At 44.7% G+C, this 22,986-nt stretch overlaps 1 protein-coding gene across 2 annotated transcripts in view; it reads left to right on the forward strand.

Annotated features, from left to right (window-relative positions):
- Window positions 1-20,064, forward strand: part of RBM5 (RNA binding motif protein 5) — a 29,006-nt gene extending 8,942 nt beyond the window's left edge. For both annotated transcript variants that reach the window (XM_041762189.1, XM_041762190.1), the window contains exons 5-25: window positions 1,365-1,434; window positions 1,921-1,994; window positions 4,485-4,568; window positions 6,685-6,745; window positions 7,194-7,259; window positions 7,518-7,678; window positions 8,363-8,460; window positions 9,076-9,163; window positions 9,350-9,427; window positions 9,511-9,583; window positions 10,455-10,540; window positions 10,975-11,059; window positions 11,267-11,358; window positions 14,251-14,412; window positions 15,300-15,449; window positions 15,529-15,600; window positions 16,375-16,554; window positions 16,874-16,948; window positions 18,009-18,106; window positions 18,188-18,317; window positions 19,419-20,064. In XM_041762189.1, coding sequence (XP_041618123.1) covers window positions 1,365-1,434; window positions 1,921-1,994; window positions 4,485-4,568; window positions 6,685-6,745; window positions 7,194-7,259; window positions 7,518-7,678; window positions 8,363-8,460; window positions 9,076-9,163; window positions 9,350-9,427; window positions 9,511-9,583; window positions 10,455-10,540; window positions 10,975-11,059; window positions 11,267-11,358; window positions 14,251-14,412; window positions 15,300-15,449; window positions 15,529-15,600; window positions 16,375-16,554; window positions 16,874-16,948; window positions 18,009-18,106; window positions 18,188-18,317; window positions 19,419-19,544 — 2,109 coding nt within the window. In that variant the 3' untranslated portion in view covers window positions 19,545-20,064. The remainder of the gene's footprint in view (window positions 1-1,364; window positions 1,435-1,920; window positions 1,995-4,484; window positions 4,569-6,684; window positions 6,746-7,193; window positions 7,260-7,517; window positions 7,679-8,362; window positions 8,461-9,075; window positions 9,164-9,349; window positions 9,428-9,510; window positions 9,584-10,454; window positions 10,541-10,974; window positions 11,060-11,266; window positions 11,359-14,250; window positions 14,413-15,299; window positions 15,450-15,528; window positions 15,601-16,374; window positions 16,555-16,873; window positions 16,949-18,008; window positions 18,107-18,187; window positions 18,318-19,418) is intronic.
- The last annotated feature ends 2,922 nt before the right edge of the window (window positions 20,065-22,986 follow it).

A 22,986-nucleotide genomic window follows, 5' to 3' on the forward strand; every position in this document is an offset into this window, starting at 1 on the left:
GCAGTGGGGAGGGGCAGAGAGAGAAGTAGACTCCCTGCTGAGCAGTAGCCTGGTTTGGGGCTCAATCCCAGGACCCAGAGATCATGATCTGAGTTGAAGGCAGACACTTAACTGACTGAGCCACCCTGGCCCCCTTGCTATGGATTCTGGATCACATACTTCAGAGGACAATGGCACATCCTCTGCTTCTTCTAAATCTCATTTTCTTTCTGGTACTTTAGAACTAAGGACAGCAAGGTAAGGGATCCCTGGGTGGCGCAGTGGTTTGGCGCCTGCCTTTGGCCCAGGGCGCGATCCTGGAGACCCGGGATCGAATCCCACATCAGGCTCCCGGTGCATGGAGCCTGCTTCTCCCTCCGCCTGTGTCTCTGCCTCTCTCTCTCTCTCTGTGACTATCATAAATAAATAAAAAAAAAAAAAAAAAAAAATTAAAAAAAAAAAAAAAAAAAAAAAAAAAGGACAGCAAGGTAAGACTAAGAGAGGCTTTCAGGACAGTGTGCCATGGGCAAGATTTTTTTTTTTTTTAAAGATTTACTTATTTAAAAGATTTTATTTGAGAGAGTGCCCCCGTGCACATACACACAGACATGAGCTGGGGTGAGTGCAGAGGGAAAGGGAGAAGCAGACTCCCCACTGAGGAGAGAGCCTCATGCAGGACTCAATCCCAGGACCCCGAGATCATGACCTGAGCCAAATGCAGACAGACTGAGACAGATTGATTGATTTTAAAGATTTTATTTATTCATGAGAGACATATGCAGAGAGAGGCAGAGATCCAGGCAGAGGAGGAGCAGGCTCCATGCAGGGAGCCGCGGGACTTGATCCCAGGACTCCGGGATCACGCTCTGGGCCAAAGACAGGCACCAAACTTCTGAGCCACCCAGGGATCCCCTGAGATTTATTTATTTTAGAGAGAGAGTACACGCAGCAGGAAAGGACCGGGGGGGGGGGGGGGGGGGGGGGAGGCAGGAACCAAGCAGACTCCCTGCCAAGAGCAGAGCCTGACACAGTTCAATCTTGACCCTGAGATCATGACCTGAGCCAAAATCAAGAGTCAGATGTTCAACCAACTGAGCCATCCAAGCACCCAAGCAAGACTGTTTATCATAACATAAATACTTGTATCTAAGGGAAGTTCCCAGGCAGCATATAAAGAATGCTTTTAAGGCTGTTAAAGTACATTCATTTCTATGAGAAATGTTCTTTTTTTCTTTTATTCCACTTTTTAGAATGATTATATTTTGGTGATAGAAGTTTAAAATTTGGCTGATTAAGCAGTTGATGCAGTTCCTGGTCCTTGAACTTTCTTTGGTGTGGAATAGTTTATGGTGAAGCTTTAACTATAAATGTGTAAAACTCTACAGATTCGAGAAATGATGGAGTCCTTTGAAGGCCCTCAGCCAGCAGACGTGAGGTTGATGAAGAGGAAAACAGGTGAGAGCTTGCTTAGTTCCGGCTGTTCTGGCTCTCTTCCCCATTCCCACCTCAGCCCGTAAAGACCATCCTGATTCCCCCAATCTTCAAGCACATGAATTCAGAATGAAAGGTTTGCCATGGCTAAGGAATGTGACTCTTTGAAAACGATATTAGAGAGCACCTGAGGACCTTTTTAAAAACTTTGGTTTTAGGGGCTTTTTTCCTTCGGTAAGTAGCGATTTATAAACTCCTTGTTTGACTGTTTGTAGTCGGTTGCATGGTTACTTTTTAAGCGTGGAATCAAATCGAGTGGCACTTAGTTCAGGCGGCTTGGTTCCTTGCCATGGCAAAGTATCAAGAAGATCCCCAAGTCAAGTCACATTTGTAAAGCTGCTTCCCAATTGGCTTTGTCACGCAGTGTTGAAGCAGTGGGAGAGAGATTCACCTGTTATAAAGGAACTGACTAACACGAGTATCCCGTCTATATCTGAATGCTGTCTCTAGGTGTAAGCCGTGGTTTCGCCTTCGTGGAGTTTTATCACTTGCAAGATGCTACCAGCTGGATGGAAGCCAATCAGGTTGCTTCACTCACCAAGTCTAGATATTCATGAAAATGGAACAAGTCTGTACAATTTAAAAACAAAAAAACAAAAAAGGTTGAAGGAGTGGTTTGTTCCAAAGGAGTGATTTTTTTAAAAGAAAAGCTTTGTATATATTAAAATTGATATTATTAGAATAATACAGCAGCAAGGACTGCATTGTAGAATTTGCTCTGCTTTTAAACGTGGCTGCCTGGCAGAGTTTGTTAATAATCACTGAATACCTGTCTGGTGATAACCAAAACACCTTCTCTTTTCCCCTACTGATGATCCTTTTCATTGTGTCCGTTGAGAGTAATCTTAAAATATCCAACTCTCGATTTAATAGCGAAAAGAATGCAGTAGAAGTCTGCTACAGGCATTTTGAAGTAATTCCATTTTTCTGCTTGGAGACCACAAGCCTCTAAGAGGCATAACTGCTCATATGGGTCTTCAAGGACTATAAGGACCTCATGGAATTTATGAACAATAAGTCTGATGAGATTAGCCTGGAAGCTGGTGTCCTGCTGCTGTCTAATCTAGTTAAAGTGGCATTAACATTCTAATCTCCCTGAGAATGCCTTTTGTATTCCATTCAAGCAAATCATTGATGGTTCTTTGATGTAGCATTAACTGAAGTGTTCCACAGTTTGTCGAGATAACATTCTGTACTTGGCACTTAAATAACATTTTTTGACAGAACTCCACAAAGTGCAGTATTAAATGCCTTAACCCAGTGCATTCTGGGAAGTTTGTTTAACTCATTATGTTGCTTTTCTGCAACATTTTATGATTTGTCACCCATGAATAAGTTACACTCCAGTATGTATTGCTGTTTATAACAAAGACTCACTAATGAGCATATCATTTTGATTGAATGATTTGTTAGATTTTTAAACCTCTCATTTTCTTAACTCAGAGGTGATAGCCTGATCTTACAGAAATAGAGCTTCATTCATTTCCTACCACGGACACCATGTTAGTAAATTGGGAACCTATACACAAGCTTCATGTGAGTCTGCCCTCTTGACACAGCAGCATCTTTTGATGCATTGGAGGTATCAGAATGGCTTGCCTGGGAGTTTAAAACTCCAAAGAAATTAAAACTCACAAGACATTTAAAAATCTCCACAATTTTAATGTATACAAAGCTAAGTTCACATGTAATATTTCATTACAGCTCAAATTCACTCCAGAAATAAGACCAATAGGATTAGGGACTCAGTGATAGTTTGGAGTCTCCCCCAGCACACACCCCTCCTACTGGGATGATCTGTTGACATATCTCCCAGCTTCATTTTTGTTTCTGTACAATAAAGTGAGTGGATGGCCCTTCAGCTTTTTCCCTCTTGGCCAGACATGCAGTCTTGCCTTTAGATATTGCAGAGACAACATTCACAGCATGTCTTAACTCTTCCAGGATTTGCAAGAACCAAATTACTCAACAGTATGTATATTTAGAGGGGTTAGACTCCTTTTAAAAATCTGGATATCTAACCTCTTACTTAAATCTGTTCTGATAGTATCAGAACACCCTGCTCCCTCCCCCATTGATCCCCCCCCCCCCCCATGAAAAGCGAAAGAAAAGGTGCTCCTGTTAAATGAAGGCTCTTTGGGGGCAGGTGCTGGGTATACTCTTGGCTAGACTGATTGAGCTTGGAGTTTTGATCTTTTAAAGTTGTATCTCTTTTAGTCACATGGTTGACTTGAAGGGTAAGGTGGTGTATGCATTTACGAACTCTTCTGACCCCCCAGAAGAAACTTCATTGGCCGCCTGGTTACTCATCTTGAAGAGAGTACCATGTATTTCAGGGAAAAACACATCTGTCACCTAGGACATAACATGGTTTCAATTGGCAGGAAGAAATCTCATTTAGCTGCTTTAGAGTCGATGGCATTCAGAATAGGCCCTCCAAAGAAAAGAGTTGTAACCAGATTCCCTTTAAACCTGAGCTCCCCCAAAAAAAACCTGAGCTCCCCTCCCTTTGTCCCCCAGAGGACACATCCTGAAGCAAGAGTTTGGGGAAGGGGAACTAGAAAGGCTTTTACTTTGCATAAGGACGGGGACTGGGGGAAAAGTGAAGCGAAGCCCAAGGACACCATGCTGAGGCTAAAGTAGGAGGCAATCTCAGAACTGGGAGAATTGTTTCTTCTGCTTTTTGAAATAGACTGTCACTCTCAGGCAGCCTGGCAATGCTGAATGTTAGGACTTCTGTCTCTGCTGGAGACACGGCCTGGTGCATGTCAGCGGTTAGAGTTTGGCAGCTTTCTCAGCACTCCCTGACTCCGTTTACCTTTACTCCGCATCCCATTCTCTTACTGCCTATCTGAAGGATTGGATGGGCAGAGTATAGGTGGCGGTGGTTGGTCCTCCCCGTATGTTGTCCATTTAATTCCAGAGCACTGATTTTTCCGAAGTGTGCTCTGCCCTGGGAAAATGGACACATGTTCCTCACAATGGGAATAACTAATTACTTCTTTTTTTTACAGAAAAAGTTGGTGATTCAAGGAAAGCACATTGCGATGCATTATAGCAATCCCAGACCTAAGTTTGAAGATTGGCTTTGTAACAAGGTAAGCATATGTTCTTTGCAAACAGACAAAAACCCTTTGGGTTTTATTGGGTTTTTTTTGAACAAGGAAACTAGAAAATACACAGTCACCAGCTTTTATCATAGAGTGATTTTTGTGACTTTCTTTGGGTCCTCCTGTATAGGTACTAGAATCCCTAGAACACTAGCAATTTTATTTATTTATATATTAAGGTCTATGGGACACCTGGGTGGCTCAGCAGTTGAGCATATCTGCCTTTGGCCCAGGGTGTGATCCCAGAGACCTGGGATCGAGTCCCACGTCGGGCTCCCTACATGGAGTCTACTTCTCCCTCTGCCTGTGTCTCTGCCTCTTTCTGTCTCTGTGTCATGAATGAATGAATGAACGAACAAATAAAATTAAAACATTATAGTGCTGTCACCAGTGCACTATTTTTGTGGTTTTTGTTTTTAAAGATTTTATTTATTTATTCATGAGAGACAAAAAGGCAGAGGGAGAAGCAGGCTTCATGCATGGAGCCTGATATGGGACTCGATCCCGGAACCGCGGGATCATGCCCTGAGCCAAATGCAGACGCCCAACTGCTGAGCCATCCAGGCGTCCCTTGTTTGTTTGTTTTTGTTTTGTTTTGTTCTGTTTTAAGGATCAATTGAGGGCAGCCTGGGTGGCTCAGCAGTTTAGTGCTGCCTTCGGCCCAGGGTATGATCTTGGGGACCCGGGATCGAGTCCTGCGTTGGGTTCCTTGTGTGGAGCCTGCTTCTCCCTCTGCCTGTGTCTCTGCTTCTCTCTCTCTCTCTCTCTCTCATGAATAAATAAGATATTAAAAAATAAAGGACTGATTGATTTGTTTTTTGTTTTTTTTTTAAATAATTTTTTTAAATTTTTATTTATTTATGATAGTCACACAGAGAGAGAGAGAGAGAGAGAGGCAGAGACACAGGCAGAGGGAGAAGCAGGCTCCATGCAGGGAGCCCGACGTGGGATTCGATCCCGGGTCTCCAGGATCGCGCCCTGGGCCAAAGGCAGGCGCCAAACCGCTGCGCCACCCAGGGATCCCAGGACTGATTGATTTGAAAGAGTGAACACATGCAAGTGGTCAGTGGGAAGAATCTTGAGCAGACTCCCCCACCAAGTATGGAATCTGACACAGGGCTTAATCCCCCAACCCTGAGATCATGACCTGAGCTGAAACCATGAGTCAGATGCTTAACCAACTGAGCCACCCAGGTGCCCCACCAATGCATCATTTTGAGCATTGGGTGTTGCCATTGACATTCTGAGAGTACTTGGATTCTTTGTTCTGCATGTCAACCATGTCCAGTAGGGGCTAGACAGTATTCTGTTACATTGTTTGTGTATCTAGAGTGGTCCATATAGTAAGTGTTCTTCCTCTTTTTTTTTTTTAAATGTGGTTTTTTTGTTTTGTTTTGTTTAAGATTCTATTTATTTATTCATGAGAGAGAGAGGTAGAGACATTATCTCCCTCAGGCAGAGGGAGAAGCAGGCTCCATGCAGGGAGCCCAATGTGGGACTCAATCCTGGGACTCCAGGATCACACCCTGGCCCGAAGGCAGTCGCTAAACTGCTGAGCCACACAGGGATCCCAGTAAGTGTTCTTCTGATGCAAGAAACAAATTCACCACTGGAGGGTTTGCTATAAAGTTTTGGGGTGAAATGAAGCTTTCCTCGAACTTGATAAAAATGGAATTCTACTTCAAAATTTATCAAGATTTGTTTTTCCTGTGGGGGACACCCGGGTGGCTTTAGCAGTTGAACTTCTGCCTTTGGTTCAGTGTGATCCCAGGTCTGGGGATTGAGTTCCATATCAGGCTCCCTGCAAGGAACCTGCTCCCTCAGCCATGTCTCTGCCTCTCTCTTGTTCTCTCGGTCTCTCATGAATAAACAAATTTTAAAAGAAAAAAAAAGTATTTGTTTTTCTTGGAAGAATTCACATAGTAAGACATATAAAATTTTAAATTTTTAGGTGACTTCCCATTTGTCTTGGTTGCGTGATACCACTCTTTTTTTATTTGCTACCTCGGACTTGTCCATGGCCATATTGCTCTAACCCACTTCATTACTAGTAAGCCTGGCCTACTGTGAGAAATAATTACAGAGAAAACTTTTTTTCTTCCAGTGCTGCCTTAACAATTTCAGGAAAAGACTAAAATGCTTCCGATGTGGAGCGGACAAGTTTGGTAAGCCCAAACTCAGCTATTTGGAATATGCATTAAAAACCTGACTAATTGGATTGTCTGCAAGCCTGAGGAAAAGTATAGATTGTAGGACATTTCAACAAATAATTCTTAAACTTTCTTACCTTATCTTAGGTAGATGCTTCTGATGATTGTGGGTGCAGAGAGTTATTTTCCAAAATTAAGCCTGTTCACAGTTTGTATTCTACTCCTGCTTTTCTTTAGTACTGAAGTAATGTCAGTCCTCCACTGGCCCAATTTTTGCATTCCACATTTATCACGTCGAAATTAATCATGTATTATTATAGCCACAGATGGTTTAAAAAGAAAAATAAATGCTTACATTTACTTAAAGCTTTGAGGTTTGAATGTATTCCTTTACTAAAAATACGCTGGTTTATTGTTTGTTTTTCTTCAAGTTACTGAGTCTCCTTGTCTCTTTCCCTTGTAGACTCTGAACAGGAAGTGCCCCCTGGAACTACAGAGTCTGTTCAGTCTGTGGATTACTACTGTGATAGTAAGTTCCACTATGCTCTTTTGGCCTTTGTGGTAGAAGTTAAACTCAGAAGTTTTTGTTTTCTTATCCTTTTTTAATGAACAGGGTTTTTAGAATGGCTGTGGCTTCAGTTTTGGTTTTTAGCATCTTTTCCATGTCAAAGTGCAAGGTATACTAGGACTCTCCCAAAATGGATTTAAGTATTTGTCCTTGAGCCTGCCTTAAAAAGTATTGGTGGTGGGAATGCACATATATGTCATTTGTCTCTTTCACCTCCAGCAATCATACTTCGAAACATAGCCCCGCACACTGTGGTGGATTCCATCATGACAGCACTGTCTCCCTACGCATCCTTAGCTGTCAATAATATTCGCCTCATAAAAGACAAACAGACCCAGCAGAACAGGGGCTTCGCATTTGTGCAGCTGTCTTCTGCAATGGTGAGGTGCTCACTCAATCTTTCCTTTTACAAGAAACTAGGCTTTAAGAGGCAAATGCGGTTCATCTAATTGTAATGCTGTGTGCAAGGCTCCTGGAGCCCAGAGGTCAAGGCTACATGTGATAAGTGGTAAAAAATAATGTGTATACCTGTAGATAATTAGCATAACTAAAGTTTGAGCCACAGTTTAATTTTTCCTTCTTGCTTTGTTTAGATTGATTTAGCATTTACTTCTTCAATAATATGAAATACCGGGCAGCGCCGGTGGCGCAGCAGTTTAGCGCCGCCTGCAGCTCAGGGCGTGATCCTGGAGACCCGGGATCAAGTCCCACGTCGGGCTCCCTGCATGGAGCCTGCTCCTCCCTCTGCCTGTGTCTCTGCCTCTCTCTCTAGCTGTGTCTCTATGAATAAATAAATAAAATCTTAAAAAATAATAATAATAATAATATGAAATAGCTTCATGTACTGGAAGAAAGAGGGCTGGTTTTTTTCCTCAAGGATTCATATGCACAAACAATAATGGATTACTGTTGTTTTTTGTTTTGTTTTGTTTTACTGTTTGTTTTTTTAATAGAAAGCTAAACTACAAATGGAGTTGGTGGTAGGGAGAGATTTTTTTTTTTTTTTTTTTTTGAGAGATTTTTAATTACATGACAAAGTTGTCTTTCTTGACATTCTCCTTCAGGATGCCTCTCAGCTCCTTCAGATATTGCAGAGTCTCCACCCTCCTTTGAAAATTGACGGCAAAACTATAGGGGTTGATTTTGCAAAAAGTGCCAGAAAGTGAGTAGCTTTATTTATTTATTTATTTATTTATTTGGAGTAGCTTTATTTTTATTTCAAACCGCTGTACTTATACACTTGCCCAGGGGTGCTTTGCTAACTGTACCCTAAGCCCATGTTCTCAACACTGAGATACAATCCTCCCTGGTTTCCAAGGTTGGGAGGGAGACAGTTGTCTTCTTTTACAGTATATTTCTCCTGTCCTGAAAAAACAGTTGCCAGAAAACTTCAGAGCAGGACAGAGGCACACATGACAGATGGGTGGAGAATATGTGCTATGCAAACAGCTTCAGGATAGTGCAAACCCATCTGGAAATAATTCTTTCCAGAATAGCATGCTGATAGCTTCATTTAGAGTGAGCCTCAGTCCAGACATGTAAATTTCTCATTTGTAGTATCATTGCTCACCCAGGAAACACCTTACTAGAAGGTAGGATACAGAGTAAAACAGTGATACTGCAGAGACATTTGCCCACTAAGGAACTCACCCATGGAGAAATGAGGCCTTGCTAGCATTTGAGAGCTCTCAACAAAAGCTAGAGTGAATTGCTATTTCCTTGGCAGATTGGGAGCATGCTGAGATAGAGCCACATGATGGAATTTTTGTGTTTTCAGAGACTTGGTCCTCCCAGATGGTAACCGGGTCAGCGCCTTCTCTGTGGCCAGTACAGCCATTGCTGCTGCTCAGTGGTCATCTACCCAGGTAAGAAGGAGTTGTTAAATTTTTTTTCAAAATAGCGTGGTGATGGTGGTGGTGCCCAAATTCACAGAAGTGATCTCTGGTGCCTTAGGAGCTCTCCAAGGTCAGTTTTAGGAAGTACTTCCTGGCTTCTTTCTTGATGTCCACTAACCTCACCTGTGTGTATCCTTTTCTTTTGACACTTTATAGTCTCAGAGTGGTGAAGGAGGCAGTGTTGACTACAGTTACCTGCAGCCAGGCCAAGATGGCTATGCTCAGTATGCTCAGGTAGGTAGATTTGACCAGCATCCAACTTCTGCTCTCCAGAGCAGGTCTGAGAATAGCAGCTTTAACAGTGGACTTTTCTTCAGTACTCACAGGATTACCAACAGTTTTATCAGCAACAAGCTGGAGGATTGGAATCTGATGCATCATCTGCATCAGGTAGTAAACTTCATCTCTGTTTTACCTTTTGTTTAAGCAGCTATCATTAAGGAGATAGTACTAGATGTTCTAACTAGACCCAAAGCCACATATCTGTTTCCCTGCAAGGTGAGGGTAAGGGATACATGTTCAGGGTTGTCACCATGTATGTGCCTAAGGTTCTAGGGAAGATCAGGAGAGGATAACAGCCTTTTAGAGACCGTATTGTGATGAATGTTCATTCTTAGAATTCAACTTTGTATCTCCTTTGGCTTTGTTTGGAATCATGGGTTCCTACATAGGTTCATGTGAGCAGAGAGAGTGTGGCCATAAAGTCTCATGTTCAAACATCAATGAGAAGGGTCATTGTAAGAAACTTCTGCTTTAGTTTTTGTTTTAGAATTATAAAAGCTTTATAGTTAAATATTTTCTCAACCCCAGACCAGTTAGAGATTCTTCTCTTCCTTTTTCTTGACGATCATGCAGAATATTTAACTTTGTATGTGACATTCTAAAAGGATCATAAAAATGAAAATGTTAGAGGTTCCAGGATGTTTAGTGGGAATTAAGTTATTCAGAACTGACATCTACACGGGCACCTGGTGGCACAATTGATTAAGTGACTGACTCTTGGTTTCAGCTGAGGGTTATAATCTCAGTCTCATGAGACCAAGCCCTGCTTCAGTCTCAGGGCAGAGTCTGCTTGAGTCTCCCTCTCCCTCTACCCATTCCCTCTGCTCTCTCCCTCTAAAAATAAATAAACCTAAAAAAAAAAAAAAAAAAAAAAAACTGACGTATACAAAGACAGAAGGTTAGTTTGGGCATTACAGATAAAGATGTTTGGCTTGGAGTTAGTGCCTCGGCCCTTCCTAACCTCTGTGTTTATCATTAGGCACAGCAGTGACCACCACCTCAGCAGCTGTAGTGTCCCAGAGTCCCCAGCTGTATAATCAGACCTCCAATCCACCCAGCTCTCCGGTAATCCTGTTGTCCTAAATACAGAACTGGTGATGGGGGGAGGTGGGGGGGCTGGCTTGCTTTTGCTATAAAATATGATTCTTCCCTGCTGCATGAGCCAGGATTGAATAATATACAGATATTCCGACCTTACTTCTCTGGTAGTATTAGATGATTAAAATAATTTGGAAAAAAAAAATAAAATAAAATAAAATAATTTGGGGTATGTATTTAGAACTTAAGATTCCAAACAGGGTGTATTGATACTTCCTGCATGCTTCAACTTGATTTTTAGGAAGAAAGTTGTCAGCATGTGTTTTTTGTTCAAGGATTGCCCTAGATCATTACTACAGTATGTCTGTCAGGGGAGCCCTTCCTCCTGGATGATTGCAGTGATTTAGTTCTCTTAAGAGGCTTTACAGTTGAAATTATATTGAAGCTGCTGTTCTTTCCAGACTGAGGAAGCACAGCCTAGCACTAGCACAAGTACACAGGCCCCAGCCGCTTCCCCCACTGGTGTAGTTCCTGGTACCAAATATGGTAAGCCAAACCTCATGGGGCTGTTGACAGTTGGAAGGTCCTAGTTGTTGTCTGTGTCTAGTAAGCGTTTTCTCCCTTTGTGGGTGTCAGAGGGACACTTGGGGATATGAGAGACCATTAAGGCCTGCCACATCTCGGTGGCTTAGAGTTTCAAGTAAAGCTTGTTTCTTACCTGGAATGACTGTGTGCTGGTTTTTGTTTTTGCAGCAGTGCCTGACACATCCACTTACCAGTATGACGAATCTTCAGGATATTATTATGATCCAACAACAGGGCTGTACTATGACCCCAACTCACAGGTAAGTGCACTGTTTTCCTCCCCAATTTCACTAAAAATATCTTCATTTCACTTAGTCCATTTATGAAGCATGACATGAAATAACTCCTGCAAAGGAGTAAGTGGCCCAGATTGGTTTTAAATTCTTCAGAACCACCAAGATATAATTTCTATTTTAGGAATTTTATAATTTAAATGTTAAAAATGTTTTGAGGTATAGTGTACATATAGGAAAAGGGTACAAAGCTGAAGTGTACATTTCTTTGAATGTTTACATGTGTAGTACTCCTATATCAGTGCTGAGATGAGAGAGTATTCCTAGTGTGCTGAAAGCTCCTTCATGCCCCCTGCTGGCCAGTACCCCCCCCCCTTCAGTATCCACAAGTCTGACTTCTAGGACCATGGATTATTTTGTCAATAAAAAATTTGTTTTTAAAGATTTTATTTATTCATAAGAGAGAGAGAGAGAGAGAGAGAGGCAGAGACACCTGCAGAGGGAGAAGCAGACTCCATGCAGGGAGCCCGACATGGGACTCGATCCCAGGTCTCCAGGATCATGCCCTGGACTGAAAGTGGCGCCAAACTGCTGAGCCACCAGGGCTGCCCTGTCAATAAAATTTATAGATGGCTGTTAGTGTTTACATAAAGACCTAGATAGAAGTTTGAAAATGTGGTTTCTCTTCCTGTGTACTTTTTTAATTGAGCTAAACTTCACTGTTTGTTCGCTTGTTTGTTTTTAGGTATGTGAGGTTTTGTTTTTTTAAGTAGGCTCCTGACACAGGGCTTGACACAGTAGGAGCCTGACACAGGGCTTGAATTCACAACTCTGAAATCAAGACCTGAGCTGAAATCAAGAGTCAGGCAGCTAACTGAACCACCCAGGCAGCACCTTAAAAAAATTTTTTTAAGATTTGCTTATTTCATAGAGTGAGCATGAACACACACATGTACATGAGCATATGCAGGGGGAGGGGCAAAGGGAGAGGGAGAGAGAAACCCAGGCAGATTCCCCACTGAGTGCAGGGCTCAATCCCACAACCGCAAAATCAGACCTGAGCCAAAACCAAGAGTTGGATGTTTAAGTGACTTTGCCACCCAGGCACCCCAGATATTTTTTTATTTTTTATTCTTTTTCCCAGATTCTATTTTTAAGTAATTTCTACACCCAACCTGGGGCTTGAACTTACAACCCTGAGATCAAGATCTGCTCTACCAACTGAGCCAGCCAGACACCCCTTGCTCTCTATTTATTTGTAATCCAAAATGTTTTTATTAACCCCAAAAGAAACCTGTCCCCTTAGCAGTCCCTCCTGAGTCCCTCCATCAACCACTATTTGTTTTCTGGTCTCTGCAGATTTGCCTCTTAGCATTTCATGTAAGTGGAGGCGGACAGCATGTGACTTATTGTGTCCAGCCTCTTTTACTTAGTGTCCTGATCTGTGGGTAGAAATTAGCAGATCTCTGGGGTGATGTTTTATTTTTGGTAGTGGTATGTTATTTTAAAGAGGAAAGGCAGCTTTAACACTCTATAAATAAACAATTACTTATGACCGGGAGCTATATATATAGGATAGTAAAATAAGTGCTTTTAACAGGAACTTGGCATTGAGAGCTTGTGGTTTCTGAGAGTGAGGTGTGGAATGGTGAGCAAGCCAAGTCTTGTATGGTTCTAGTTCTCTTGCCTGTGAAGTCTGACCATTACCCAGGCAGTTTTTAGTGGCCATAGCAGCTGTGACTCTTATGTCTGACCCATGCCATCTTCCCCAGAAAAGATATAGCATATCATGTCCCCTGGGTTCCTGCTAAGCAGGTAGAGTGAATGAATAGGCAATAAAAAAGAGGAGAAGGGGCATTCCGGGTGGCTCAGCAGTTTAGCACCATCTTCAGCCCAAGGTGTGATCCTGGAGACCTGGGATCGAGTCCCACGTCAGGCTCCCTACATGGAGCCTGCTTCTTTCTCCCTCTGCCTGTGTCTCTGCCTCTCTCTCTCTCTGTGTGTCTCTCATGAATAAATAAATAAAATCATTAAAAAAAAAAGAAAAGAGGAGGAGAGATAGGTGCTACTTATCTGCCATTGCAGTTCTTCCTACATATGTCAGATCCAGTTGCTTCACTTACCACCTTTCAACTCCCAAGCTGGCATTTTACAACCCTGTGTTTGGTTACCTGGGTGTCCAAAGGGTTCCAGATGTTTGAACCTGATGATGAACTGGCTGTTAACTGGTTCTCATGGAAGATGTGTCATTAAAAGCTCCTCCTCTAAGGCGTGCCTAGCTGGCCCAGTTGGTGGAACACGGACTCTTGATTTCAGGGTTTTGAGTTCGAGCCCCATACTGGATGTAGAGATTACTAAAAATAATAAATAATAAATCTTTTATTTTTTATTTTTTTTATTTTATTTTAATAATTTATTTTTTATTGGTGTTCAGTTTGCCAACATACAGAATAACACCCAGTGCTCATCCCGTCAAGTGCCCCACTCAGTGCCCGTCACCCATTCACCCCCAACCCCCGCCCTCCTCCCAATAAATCTTTAAAAAAAGAAAACAACTCTCTGTACCACCTGTTCTGGCCACCTGGTTTGTATAAATGGTCTATGAAAAGGAGTCAGATACATGGCTCTTTGGGTGTACTCCAAGCCCAGGGATTAGATTAATGGAACTACACTCTTTAGAAACCATATTTTACTTTTGTCCCAGAAGTTTCATACTTCTTCACTGGCTAGTTCTGTATCCTTACCACACCAGCATGTACAAGCAGCTTTCTGGGCAGGAAATGACTACTTTTCCACAGCATGTTTTATGTTTGTGTTTCCTTTTTTTGACAAAAGAATTTTGATACGTCTTTTTAACAAAATATTCCTTTAAGGGTTTGACAAAGCAGAAAGCCTGCATTAATTGTGTTTTGTTTCTAGTACTACTACAATTCCCTGACCCAGCAGTACCTTTACTGGGATGGGGAGAAGGAGACCTACGTGCCAGCTGCAGAGTCCAGCTCCCACCAGCAGACGGGCCTACCTCCTGCAAAGGAGGGGAAGGAAAAGAAGGAGAAACCCAAGAGCAAAACAGCCCAGCAGGTGAGACCATGACCCAGGAAGGGAACTCAGTTCTCTAGAGGATTGGGCTTTCTTTTTTTCTTTCTCTGTTTTCAGGTGTGGCATCTGTATCAGCTTTATTTGGATCTTTTTAAAAACTGGGTCACGTCCCAGTGGTTTAGCGCCTGCCTTCGGCCCAGGGTGTGATCCTGAAGTCCCAGGATCAAGTCCCACATCGGGCTCCCTGCATGGAGCCTGCTTCTCCCTCTGCCTATGTTGCTGCATCTCCCTCCCTCCCTCCCTCCCTCCCTCCCTCTCTCTCTCTCTCTCTCTCTCTCTCTCTCTCTCTCTCTCATAAAGAAAATCTTTAAAACCAAAACAAGGGGATCCCTGGGTGGCTCAGCGGTTTAGTGCCTGCCTTTGGCCCAGGGCACGATCCTGGAGTCCTGGGATCATCCCACATCAGGCTCCCTGCATGGAGCCTGCTTCTCCCTCTGCCTCTCTCTCTCTCTCTCTCTCTCTCTGTCTATCATGAATGAATGAATGAATGAATGAATGAATGAATGAATGAATGATAAAAACCAAAACAAAAGAAAACTGGGTCACGTATCTTATTTACAAGTTAACAGAGCATTTTGTAAATTATTTTTATGTTACCATACATTGTCAGTTGCCTGTATACATACTTAGAAGGAAAAATATCCTCGAAGCTTCACAGGCTTTTTCAATCAGTATTTGTTAATGACTTTGGGTGTGTGCATTGCATTTCGTGAAGATATTTGTAGGTAGAAGTAAGGGCAAAAGGGGTTTTGTTCCAGAGCACGTGATTGAGGTGAGACCTTTAATGGCTGCTTATTTGTGGCACAGGAGACCGTTTTCTAAAGTCCTGTATTTCTAAATGGTTTTTCGTGGTTGTTGTCTGGCACTAGATCGCCAAAGATATGGAACGCTGGGCTAAGAGTTTAAACAAGCAGAAAGAAAATTTTAAAAATAGCTTTCAACCTGTTAACTCCTTGAGAGAAGAAGAAAGGAGAGAGTCCGCTGCGGCAGATGCTGGCTTTGCTCTCTTTGAGAAAAAGGTAACAGCAGGAATGGCCACACTTCATAATGGGAACTTAAGTAAAATGTGAGGCTTATGACTTGTTCTGTGTTTCCCAGGGAGCCTTAGCTGAAAGGCAGCAGCTCATCCCAGAACTGGTGCGAAATGGAGATGAGGAGAATCCTCTCAAGGTAAGTAGAAGACCACCAGTGTTTTGTTTTGTTTTTAAGATTTTATTTATTTATTCATGAGAGACATAGAGAGGCAGAGACACAGGCGAGGGAGAAGCAGGCTCCATGCAGGGAGCCCGACATGGGACTCGATCCCAGGACTCCAGGATCACGCCCTGGGCTGAAGGCAGCGCTAAAACCGCTGAGCCACCTGGGCTGCCCACCACCAGTGTTTTTAAGGCCATGTTTGTGCTTCCTATCTCACTGGGAATCTCCCCTTCGTCTTGGCTGTGATTCCTACTTAAAACTGGATGTGCTCACTATCGGTGGGTATTTAGAGCAGGTCCTGCACATAGAATCCATGTCCAAGGCTTTGTTTTCTGGGTGAGAGCTAGTGAGCTGGAACAGTGAATGAAACCTGAATTCCTAAGCTCAGTTGAGTTTTATTGCATTTGTAAGTAGAATTTTAATGGTCTGGGAAGAGAAAATCAAGATAATAAAACATGTTTTACTTGGTAAATACTGGTCTAGGTGGGCCACTACTCTGTTATATTTGGGTATTCATACGTGGTGAGTAGTTTGAAAACAGCCATCCAGGAACTTTTCCTGGGCCTCAGGAGGGTTGATACCAGGAGGCTGGCAGGCCCAGCATTTGAGGACCTGACTGTTCCACACTGTTGAAATATGGCTTCTGGCAGTGGGAGTTCTCACACATCTTGAATTACGTGTTTTATCATACATAGTCATGGCTCCTTCCTATTGTATGTTTCCAATGACACACTCTCTTGTTCCCAGAGGGGTCTGGTTGCTGCTTACAGTGGTGACAGCGACAATGAAGAGGAGCTAGTGGAGAGACTGGAGAGTGAGGAGGAGAAGCTGGCCGACTGGAAAAAGATGGCCTGCCTGCTCTGCCGGCGCCAGTTCCCCAACAGAGATGCCCTGGTCAGGCACCAGCAGCTCTCAGACCTTCACAAGGTGACCATGCTTCTCTGAGCTGATCCAAGACAGGGAGGGGAGGCAGCAAGGTGTCACAAGTGGCCTGACTGTGGTGAAGGTTCGGCAGATCCCTGCATGGAGTGTTCGATCACCTTTCAAAAGGCTATTCTTATTGTGGTCTGTTCCAGATTGTAGAGTGGCAAAGAGCATGGGGGCTCCATATACATCAGGCTCTGGTTTTCATGCTATGGTATATTGAACTGGGCTTTGACTCTTAAAACAGATAGATATTGTTAGAAATAGACATTTCAAATTAGTTTGGTCTAAATTCTTACCATGTCTGTCAAATTTCTTACAGCAAAACATGGATATCTACCGACGATCCAGGCTGAGTGAGCAGGAGCTGGAAGCCTTGGAGCTGAGGGAGAGAGAGGTGAATAAGGATCACTTTGCCACTAGGAGAAGTATCTTGTATCTGCCTTTAGCTTTTATTTGTAGCACTTAGTTCCAGGTCCCAGGGGCAAGGCAGGATTTGTCACATATTTGTCACCTGGCCATTGTGGTTCATGTAGCCTGGACCTGGGATCTGTGTGCATTGTGAGGTCTGCACTATGTCTACGAGGATGCACGGAAGCACATCCTGAAGACAGCTCACAAGTCCTAAATACCAGGTTATTTTGCTGGTGAGGTACACTGGATTTTAGTAAAGAGAATGTGATCTTGTTTGGCTTACAATGAGGGAGGCTTCACATTAGGCCCAAGGGAAATCAAGGCATAAGACAATTACATACATAAGACAATTACAAATGATAAGGAAGAAAGCGGTAGGCAGGGCAGGGTTTGGAGTGAAGGCAGCAAAAGCAAGTGAGGCCAATAATGGATAGGCATTTAATAGTTCATGAGGCAGATTGAGAGCCATCCAGTTTTAAAATCCAAATAGAGGTCCGTGGGTTAGAGATGAAGTGGACAAGTTACTTGAAATTTCTCACTCCACGTTAATTTTATAGTTCAGGCTATCTGTAGCTAGGGTTTCTGCTCTCCTGTTCTTTTCCACTGTTTACAGTACCAGCTCCCTGATGAATGGGTCTCTGGAAGCCTCCTTGGTGCCATCTGTCCCTGGAGGTGGACCTGTCCCAGGTGGTAAGAGGAATGGCAGCTCTGCCCTCCTCTTCCTCTAGATACTGGTAGGCTGCACCAGTGGCTCAGCAGGCCTGTCAAAGAGCTTAACAAGCAATGGCTAATGAAATAAAATTCCTTGTTGCAGGTGTAGCTCTGCCCCAGATTCCACACAGTCCCTACACACCCACCATTTTTGATTCGACTAACTGCAGTGAGGGAAACAAGGGGCATTTGGTTTTTCAGACCACTCTTAAGAGGCCACGCTCCAGATTAGGATAGTCCTTGAGGGTGGTAATCGTGAAGTCTCAGTGTGTCAGGCAGGCTGTTGGAAGATTTAGGTCTGAACGTCTAGCATCCTTTGTTCTCCCACATAGATGAAATACCGAGATCGAGCTGCAGAGAGGCGAGAGAAGTACGGCATTCCAGAACCTCCAGAGCCCAAGCGCAAGAAGCAGTTTGATGCTGGCACTGTGTATGTGTTGTTGTGTACCTTTTCCATTTCATTAGCAGGGGCTCTGGCTGTTTTAAGTAACTGTGTGTTTGCCACTGGCAGGAATTACGAGCAGCCCACCAAAGATGGCATTGACCACAGTAACATTGGCAACAAGATGCTGCAGGCCATGGGTTGGCGGGAAGGCTCAGGTTTAGGAAGAAAATGTCAAGGCATCACAGCCCCCATCGAGGTAAGCAGTAAGATTGGGCTTCGGTGGTTTGTAGGCTTGTTCTACTGAGGAGATGAAATGGAAGCACCCAGACAGCCTGGGGTCCAGGGGCAGCTTTACCTTACCACAAAGGGCAGTCTCTTCTGGGCAGTGCCACCACTTTGTTTCACCCCCCTTTTAAAATGGCAGTTGGGAGGAATGGGTGTGGTGCCTTACTTGACTTTTCTAGTCTTTTGGTACCTTTGGATAAAAGCCATCTTGTGAGAACTGTATATGTCTATGTCCTTTGTTAAGAACAGTCTCTTACTTCACACCTACTCAGATCCATGTACTTAGATTGGGTTTTTTTAAGGTGTACTATGCTTTAATTTCTTTCTAAATAATCTTGGTTATGTATAAAACAAATTCTGATTAAGTAGGAGTTTTATCCATGATAAGAAATCCTTTAGTTGGGATGCCTGGGTGGCTCAGCGGTTGGGCACCTGCCTTTGGCTCAGGTCGTGATCCCAGGATCTGGGATCGAGTCCCGCATCCAGCTCCCGCAAGGAACCTGCTTCTCCCTCTGCCTGTCTCTCTGCCTTTCTCTCTCAGTCTGTGTCTCTCATGAATAAATAAATCTTAAAAAAAAAGAATAAGAAGAAAAATCTTTTAGTTGGTCAGAGCTCAGATTGAGGTATAATCTCAGGATCAGCAGTCCCTGCCCTCCAGCCTTCTAGACAAGAGCACCACCAGGGATTGCTGTCTCTGACCAGGCAACACGGCTTAGGTCAGACTGTTACAGACCATGTTTGTCTTGTGCAAGCAAGTTCTGCTGACATCAGGCTGTCCTGCTATGATCTGTGCCCATAATTACCAGGCCTTCCTAGGCTTCAGTGGAGTGCTTTGGGGCCATTACTAGACACAGAAGCTTGCTGAGCAGGGTTGTGGAATGTGTCTCCCTCTGCCTGTCTTCCTTAGACCATTTTATTCCTTCAGTCCTTAAACCTACGTCAGATCTCAAAAACTTTGTCTTTTCTGTCCCCGGTGGTGGGTGGTTCTATTTGGTTGGGAATTGCCTGGACGCGGAGTTGGAGCGGTCCACACCCTACTTGCCATTTGCTGACAGAAATTTTGTTCCCTTAGGCTCAAGTCCGGCTAAAAGGAGCTGGCCTAGGAGCCAAAGGCAGTGCATACGGACTGTCGGGTGCAGATTCCTACAAAGATGCTGTCCGGAAGGCCATGTTTGCTCGGTTCACTGAGATGGAGTGAGATGCAGAGAAGGAGGGAGGGAAAGATGACAAGGAGCTCCTCAGAGCACAAGGAATGGACCATCTCCTGAATTCACTCTTAGCACCTACCTGTCTCTTTAAGGGCATGCCTTGTGCTGTTAATAGTTTTTAGGGTGAACCACTCCATTCTACAAGGTTCTCCCACTTAAAGGAGTTCCCCTTATATGGGCTATCTGGTGAATGGCCTTCCTTCCTGCCAGAGGGCTTGTGAGCTGGCCAAGGGGACAGTGGGTCTTTTATACTTCAGTGTACATAGTGTAATGTAGTGTGTTTTACATGTGTAGCCATGTCGTGGTCTGTCAGCCCCTCGCATTCCTATGGGGTGTTGAGATACCCTAGGTGGTATGTGACACCAAAGCCGCCTCTGTCATTTGTTGTGCTGTCTTTTCTTGGCAAAAGCCTTGTGTATATTTGTATATTACACATTTGTACAGAATTTTGGAAGATTTTCAGTCTAGTTGCCAAATCTGGCTCCTTTACAAAAGAAATACCTTGAAAAATGAGTGTCTGTGTCTCTTTATTCTTGGGTGACCAGGTGTGCAGAGCATGTCAGAGCTAGTCAAGCCTGGTGGTGAGATAAGTGTGTTAAAAGTTATTTATAAGTAGTATTTTGTTATTTTCCTTATTCTAATCATGTTTAGATTCTTAAGTTAAAGAGTTTGTTAATATGTCTTAAAATTCTTCATGAAAATTCAGTCATAAATGAGTCAGCTTTTCCACTTCAATTTTCTAAAGACCAAAGTGAGTGTGAGTGCCTCTGTTTCTCCCATTTCTGCAGACTACTCCAGCATGCTGTGTTGGGCTGTTCCTGCTCTGCTGAGGTGCTGGGGAATGGGGACTGAGGCCCCATTCCTCCCCCATCCTCCTCCATGCACCCCCCTCATTGTTCACCTCAGCTGCTGAGGAGCAGCTCGGGGTTTGTAGGGTTTACCATTCTAAAGGAGGTCATCACATCCTTGTCATCATCTTGACCAGTAACCCCATACTTGACGAGGGCAGGAAGTATGTCTGAGGCTACCTGGCACTCGATGTGATGGGGGATCCATCCTGCATAATCTGCGTGAATTCCGTGTATGGGCTCCATGTTTGGCATATAGTTAGGGAGGGGGGGCTTATTCTCCAAGCTGGAATGCCACAGCTTTAGTGGCTGGTCACGTTTTCTTATTTTCAGGCAGGCCTGGCCCTTATAAAGGGATAAAAAGCGCTCAGGAAATACTTTGAAGGTGAGTGCTTATGGGCCCTCACCCCAGCCTCCCAGGGGTTCCTTGGAAGATGAAGCAAATGCAGAAGCCCCACACCTGGGCTTCCATGGGGTAAGTCAGAAACCTCACAAATAGGGTCCAACAGATGCCTGCCTTCCAGAATCAGCCTTGGGGAGGAGCTCAGCCCCACCTCCAGAGCCTTGTGCATCATGGACATGCTGCTGGTCTTTGTGCCTGGGTAACAGTCATAAGCAACCTAGTTTAATGGATCTGACAGCCAGTATGGGAGATTCTTACAGATGAAGACCTACATCCTGAGATCTGGGAAGCTCCTAATTACATGCATCCAGCTCATTAAAGGCTTAGTGGAAGCCTCTTGAGGGGGTGGAGGGGGCCAAAGCTGAGCACTGGTTGGGGAGCCAGGCCCCCTTCAGCCATCTTGAGCCCCATATGGACTGCCCCACACCGGGAAGGCACTTGAATCTGTCCCATACCATTTGGTGCAGACACCATTTTCTGCTGCTCAGAGGTCCCACAAAGCTTGCTCTGGACCATAACATCTTTCAGCCTGGCATAGGCTTCCCTACAAACATGTCTGTGTCTATCCCTAGTGGTTTGAGCCAGCCCCTCAAGCTGGAAGCTCCCATTTCCATTTACAACCTGCTGCCCAGCCACACCCATCACTGGCATGCCAAACCAGTTAACTACAGCCTTCACCTTGCATCTGAGCCCATTTCTTGAAGTTTGACAGGCTGTACCTCTGGTTCTGGCCTCATGCCAGGCCACATTTGGGGGTTTCTGGGTATTGAATGGCTCTCATCCCTGAGGACCAGAGCTGAAGCCCCAAGAACCCAGGCATGCCCACTCCCCACCAGTCCTACATGGTCTTCTCCAACTCCAAGGCCAGGGAGGAGTGTGCTATGTCCTGCCCAACCCCCAGAGCTGTTAATCCTCCCCCTCCATGCCTGATGGGGTGCTGTGAGGGCAGTGCAAACGTCCTAATCAGGGAAACCCAAATGCCAAATTTGGAAGGGTCTCTTACTGAACTGGAAGGATTCTCTAGATATCCTAAGTCCAGCCTGCTCTTGGCTGAGACAACTGCTGCAATATTCAGGCTTTGAGGGCTATCCAGGAGCAGCTGTCATGGCCATGCATCAAACAAGTTTCAAAGCCCAGATGAGCAGCCAGGCCTGAGCTAAGCTCCCCAGGCATGCAATCTGGCTGGGTGTGGGGTGGTCTCAAGGGCACCCAGATTCCAGCCACTAGTCAACCTGATTCCCAAGGGATGAATGTCCTCAGGGACAGGTGGGGCAGGAAGGGGAGATGGCCCTGGAGGAGGACACTGTGCTGCTGGTGGCCACCAGGTGGCAGCACTCCATCGTCTATGGGGCCTGGCTGGTTTAGGTTATGGGGGGTGGGGGTAGGGGTTCTCAACAAGTTCTGAGGTACAGGAGGGTCCCAGGGCCTCTTACAGGTCTCTGAGAGTCAGGAGGACCTGACCTAGCCTCACTATGTGTGGAGCCAGACAAGCAACAAGTTGTCAGACTCTGCAGGTCCCCTGCCCCCACCCCCACCCTGGAATTCCCTCCGGCTGGAAGGGGCATTGTTGCCCAGCTGTGGGGCAGGGGCCAGGCAGGCCCCCTGCACAGTGAGTGCTTCAGTCTCTTAGCATTTCTTTCCAATGCAGGTAAATAATTTCTGTGGTCAATAAAATGCATTTCTGCCTCTCACACTCCCTTCACCCACCAGCCTGATTATTGACTTGTAGAAATACTTTTGGCAGAGCCCACTACGAACCCACAGCCTGTTTGTACAGTTGAGGAGTTGGGGCAAGCTTGCCCAGGGCTTTCAGCAGAAGGCAGGGGATACCCACCTACTCTCACCCAGCTTCCCAAAAATGGAAGGGGGGGGGTTCGCTTTCCAGCTGGAGGCACAAACCAGAGGGAGGGCCCTCCTGTCCCACTTAGTCCCTGCACTGCTTTCATCTGGTTTAAAGAGGAAACTGAGGCTCAAAGCAGAACAGTTGCTGGAGGTTACCAAGCTAGCAAGTGCTGAGTGTGCATTCCAACCTAGGGGCTCCTGCCTAGCTGGCCCCCCAGGCAGAAGGAACTCCATGGAGAAGGGAGACCTTAACTGCAGGCACAGGGTCAGGCTCAAGTTTGGGCCGGACTAGCTCTAGCTCCAACTGAGGAGCTGAGGGTGGAGCGAGCAGCGCCTTGG

Source organism: Vulpes lagopus, chromosome 7 (assembly GCF_018345385.1).
Source record: "Vulpes lagopus strain Blue_001 chromosome 7, ASM1834538v1, whole genome shotgun sequence".
Lineage (NCBI taxonomy): Eukaryota > Metazoa > Chordata > Mammalia > Carnivora > Canidae > Vulpes > Vulpes lagopus.